A 4,951-nucleotide genomic window follows, 5' to 3' on the forward strand; every position below is an offset into this window, starting at 1 on the left:
ATAGTACTAACCGAACTATACAAAAAGAAATAATACTACGTAAGTTAGGTTTAGGGTTTAGGTTACGTTACTTACTTAGTTAGTATTACTATTGGTATATATATATATATAGTAGTTATATAGTATGTGTGTGTATATATATATATATATATATATATATATATATATATATATATTAAATCTTAAAAGCATTGATATTAATTATTAGCGAAAAAGAAATATGAAAGAATTTTTTTATATAATATTTTAGAGAATAGAATTTATTATACTTCAGCATTTAAATGTTTTAGAATATTCAAGAGCAAGGAAATGGGTGGAAGAGAATTTAGTGTTTACAATGAATAGAGATGTTAATTTATTTGAAGTTACTATTAGGGTATTAGGTGGTTTACTATCAGCATATCATCTCTCTGGTGATATACTCTTTTTAAATAAGGCTGTAAGTATTAGTCCAAATAATTTCAGTTTCGATTAAAGTCCTATAAAATTCAAATATAAATAGTAATTTATCCATATTGCTCAAGGCGGATTTAGGTGATCGCATGATGCCAGCATTTTCTACCAGATCAGGTGTTCCACATTCTGATGTGAATCTTGGTACAAGAAGTGCACATAGTCCTAAATGGGGTCCCGACAGTAGCACGAGTGAAGTTACTTCCATTCAATTAGAGTTTCGTGATCTTAGTCGTAGTACAGGTCAACTTAAGTTTGAGGTAATTTTAGAAGCGAGACTTTTGAAGCAATTTGCAACGGATATTTATTATTTGATCTTTCCAGACTGCAGCGGCAAGAGTTTCCGAACATGTACATAAATTAGAAAAATATGATGGTTTAGTCCCAATTTTTATTAACGCTAATACCGGACAATTTCGAGAATACGCTACGATTACGTTAGGTGCTCGCGGTGATAGTTACTATGAATACTTATTGAAACAGTGGTTACAAACTGGAAAAACCATAGACTAGTCAGTATATTTCATTACTGAAGTTATAATCGTATAAAATAAATCCTTTACTTATATTTAATATTTAAGGCTTGTATTGATATTTTTAGCCTTCGCGACGATTACTTGTACGGCATTGCTGGAACGCAAAAACATCTCGTTAAACATACTGCAATCAATAAATATCTATTCATCGCTGAATTAGTCGGCGCGAATAAAGAAATTAAACCGAAAATGGTAAATAGCTTAAATACAAAATAATCGAAAGCAGTCCCTAGACATTCAGTATTATTCTGCATTTCATTTTGTACAATATTTTTGATAAAAATAATTTTAAAAACAATTCAAAACAAAGTTTAAAAGTTCAATATGTAATCCATATTATTAATAATATTGTATAACAATATTGATCGTCTAAGGGGTGCTTAAAATTAGAATATTGCGCAAATTTGCAAATGTGCAACTATATTATAGGATCATCTCACATGCTACTTAGGAGGTACTTTAGCATTAGGTGTGCATCATGGATTGCCATCGGAGCATAATATTCTTGCAGAAGAACTTGTTAAAACCTGTTATCATACGTATGCAATCCAGCCAACGTTCCTTGCACCTGAGATTACTTATTTTAATATACAAGTAAGTTCGAAAAATTAATTGTCAATAAAGGACAAAAAATTGATTCTGCAGTAACAGCATCAGAGAAAAAAGTTTCATAATCATTGTTTTATGGTTCTGTAGAAAATGGAGGGTGAAAATCAAATGGATATGTACGTAAAAACGAATGACGCTCATAATTTATTAAGGCCCGAATTTGTTGAGAGTCTATTTTACATGTGGTATTTTACGGGGAATAAAACTTATCAAGATTGGGGCTGGCAGATATTTCAGGTGCGTATTGACCTCTTGGAATTTTATTATATTTATGTAATGTAAAACGTGTCTCGGCAGGCTTTCGAGAATTATACCAAAGTCGAAAGTGGCTACACGAGTATTGGTAATGTCCGGAATATTCAACACACTCGTCAGCAGGATATGACGGAAAGTTTCTGGTTCGCCGAAACTTTAAAATATTTGTATTTGTTATTTGATGACACTAGGCAATTGATAGATTTGGATAGATGGGTATTTAATTCTGAGGGTCATCCGTTACCTCTATACGAATCGTAACGCAATAGAAGCAAAACTAAGCTAGCGAGTTCTCAATTTTTCGCACTTATTTTATGAAATTATTTTTTGAATATCTATCTGTCATAATGTTTCTTTAATGAAACTTTCCGAACACTTACGTTTCTTCCATTAATTGGATTCTCTTCTAGAAAAAAATCACTCGTAGAGTAAAATAGTACAGTCAATTCTGCTATTCTAAGGTCACGTAAAATTCCTTCTTAATTTTTATTCTATTTATCTGATATATATACGCGAAAGGAAAATGTTTTTTATTCATTTCCTTATTTTATAGATTGCCATTGTAATTATGTGACAATTATGAATAGTAAAATTAGGGCGAAAAAAGTTAGTTTAGTTTAGAAGAAAAATAAAACGATGAAAATTAACGATGAAATTTTTTCATCGTTTTCGATTCTGAAGATTATAAATAATTGCAGATTAACTTGCTTTATCATTGACAAAATACGATTTCAAGTAATAAACAAATATGCAACATTAGCTGCGCCTACCAAAGTATCGAACCTGCCTATAATGTTGAATAGATATTATTAATATTTTAGATTTTCAATTATCACTTTTATGATATGTAACTTGATTTTTTTTAATATAAAAAATTTTTTAGCCCTTGTACTTACCTATTTTTCAAAATTTAACTTTTGAGAACTTTAGTTGTCTAGAACGTCATTTTTAGGAGATATGTATTCATACATATTCAAAAAATGAATATTATTATTTAGTATTACTTTCACATTAAATTCATACGTTGTAACATTACAAAACTAATCTAGTCCTCTATGAATAAATTTAAATAAATTACACACTATACTTGCAGTCTCCGATTATTATATCAAAATATAAATACTTATATAATATTTATATTTATATAAATATTTATATGAAATTTTTGGCAATCTTATACAATTCCTGTATCATTATAAAACGGCGCGATAGTGATTAAATCGATTCATATCATGATATTGTAGAACATAAAAAACACTAAGTTAAAATATTTAATCTGCAAGCTATGTTTTTAATAATTTTATCCATGTATAATAATCTTTTGAGAAAACGTAATATACTATTATATATTATCAGGTAATATATAGTTAGATTAAATAAATATACAAAGACAGAGAGAGATTGTAAAATAAAATTCGATTTAATCATCAGCTGCGTTATGGAAATACTATCTACTATTTTTAGCTGCTCTGATACATTAAAAGAAAATAAGAACTTTTTGGGTTATTCTTCGTTTGTAATAAATGCATCCTTATATCAATGTCAGAAATTTGATATTATTTATGTTACTTTCGTTTCCAAATAGATCTACCTGTCCCACATCACTACAGATCTGTTTTCTTAGCTCGTAAATTTACAAAATGCAAACAAATATAAATGTCTAAACGACTGTCACAATTAATACTGTGCGCATCATTGACATTAACATTAATGTCAGAGTGTTAGGAAGACATGTAATGGTATAGCAAATAACTTGCTTATAACATATTTCAAGGGAAATGCTTACAGACTAATAATTGACTTGCGATTGTCTTTCGATGCAATTTTTAACCACGTAATGGCAGTGAATATTTGCATAAAGTACAACTTTCTTTGCATACAGAGAAATATATTCTAAAAATATAAATTAATTAGTTACTCATGCGTTTCTTATTAATCATCTTTAATCATACTGTCATTGCTTGATTGAAATAACGACAGTATCAAAAATTGTATGTATATAATTATGAACATCACACATTCATTCATACATATTCACAAAATTTTCTACACGTCATACCCCATAGAATTTTTTTCTATTATATACTTTTCATGTGTATCACAAAGTATTCTAGTGGCGCGCCATACTTATTGCAATGTCAGATCCTAAATTTTGCGTCGAAGAGCGGCATCTTGAAACCCCAACATTGATCAGAGTATTCGCGAGACGCTATTTCTTCGGCATTATCTAGCTAGAAACGTTGAATGATCTCAAACTATCGTGCAGTCGCAACACTGTTGTGTATAATAAATGCAATTGATCAGACAGTCATCGTTTTGCTCGTCAGAAGATTTTTTTGTCTTCATCTCGATACCATTCTTTTCGATTTTCGGTTGTAATTCCGGCATGGGTAACGTCGTCTGCACAATTGATACTGCTTCCTCTATCGCATCGGCATCGCTGTTCATGGTTGGTGAAATCACGGGTTTTGTTGGTTGTGATATTATGGGAGTTATATTAATCTTCTCCAATCTTGCGTTGTCCAGCACATCGAAACTCGTTGTGGATATCGATGTCTGTGCTGGAGATGATTGGTCGTCAGAGGACATTATCACACTGAAACAAAGAGATTTATTTTCAGTATAATCTAATTCATTTTGTTAAGGATTAGAAAGAAAGCTCAAATTGAGAACATTAATTAAAGATTAATTCATTTTCTGAAGTTCTACAAAAGCGAGATCAGATCACTATTTATAAAGAAATCTCTATCTTTAAAGAAAGACTGGTTAAAAAATTATCAAATATATTTTATTCAGCACATTAGTATCACATTTGATAAATATTACCAAACATAATAACAGTAATCAAAAAACGTAACAGTAATAGTAGTAAAAATTGGTTTTAGTTACATTAACATTTGAATGAAATTATTTCAAAGTTAAATAATTATTTTAGTAGTTATCATTTAGACTTGATTATTATTACCAAACTTTTTTTCAATATACTGAAGCTTTTCAATTATTAGGAGTATATCTGTGTATATGCATATACATTCGATTATTAAGAATTTATATATATATATATATAAAATATATTAGGTGTGGGAAAAAGTTCGTGG

General features: G+C 29.4%; 2 protein-coding genes across 2 annotated transcripts in view; one reads left to right on the top strand and one right to left on the bottom strand.

Moving 5' to 3' along the window:
• LOC105622350 (endoplasmic reticulum mannosyl-oligosaccharide 1,2-alpha-mannosidase) overlaps nucleotides 1–2,114 on the top strand; it is a 3,147-nt gene extending 1,033 nt beyond the window's left edge. Inside the window, exons 5-11 of the mRNA XM_012203770.1 lie at nucleotides 291–439; nucleotides 525–713; nucleotides 778–965; nucleotides 1,055–1,181; nucleotides 1,419–1,583; nucleotides 1,686–1,835; nucleotides 1,896–2,114. Of these exons, the coding sequence (XP_012059160.1) occupies nucleotides 291–439; nucleotides 525–713; nucleotides 778–965; nucleotides 1,055–1,181; nucleotides 1,419–1,583; nucleotides 1,686–1,835; nucleotides 1,896–2,114 (1,187 nt within the window). The remainder of the gene's footprint in view (nucleotides 1–290; nucleotides 440–524; nucleotides 714–777; nucleotides 966–1,054; nucleotides 1,182–1,418; nucleotides 1,584–1,685; nucleotides 1,836–1,895) is intronic.
• A 1,989-nt stretch (nucleotides 2,115–4,103) lies between these two features.
• Nucleotides 4,104–4,951, bottom strand: part of LOC105622352 — a 7,130-nt gene continuing 6,282 nt past the window's right edge. The window contains exon 2 of the mRNA XM_012203771.1: nucleotides 4,104–4,449. Coding sequence (XP_012059161.1) covers nucleotides 4,104–4,449 — 346 coding nt within the window. The remainder of the gene's footprint in view (nucleotides 4,450–4,951) is intronic.

Source organism: Atta cephalotes, assembly GCF_000143395.1.
Source record: "Atta cephalotes unplaced genomic scaffold scaffold00044, whole genome shotgun sequence".
NCBI lineage: Eukaryota > Metazoa > Arthropoda > Insecta > Hymenoptera > Formicidae > Atta > Atta cephalotes.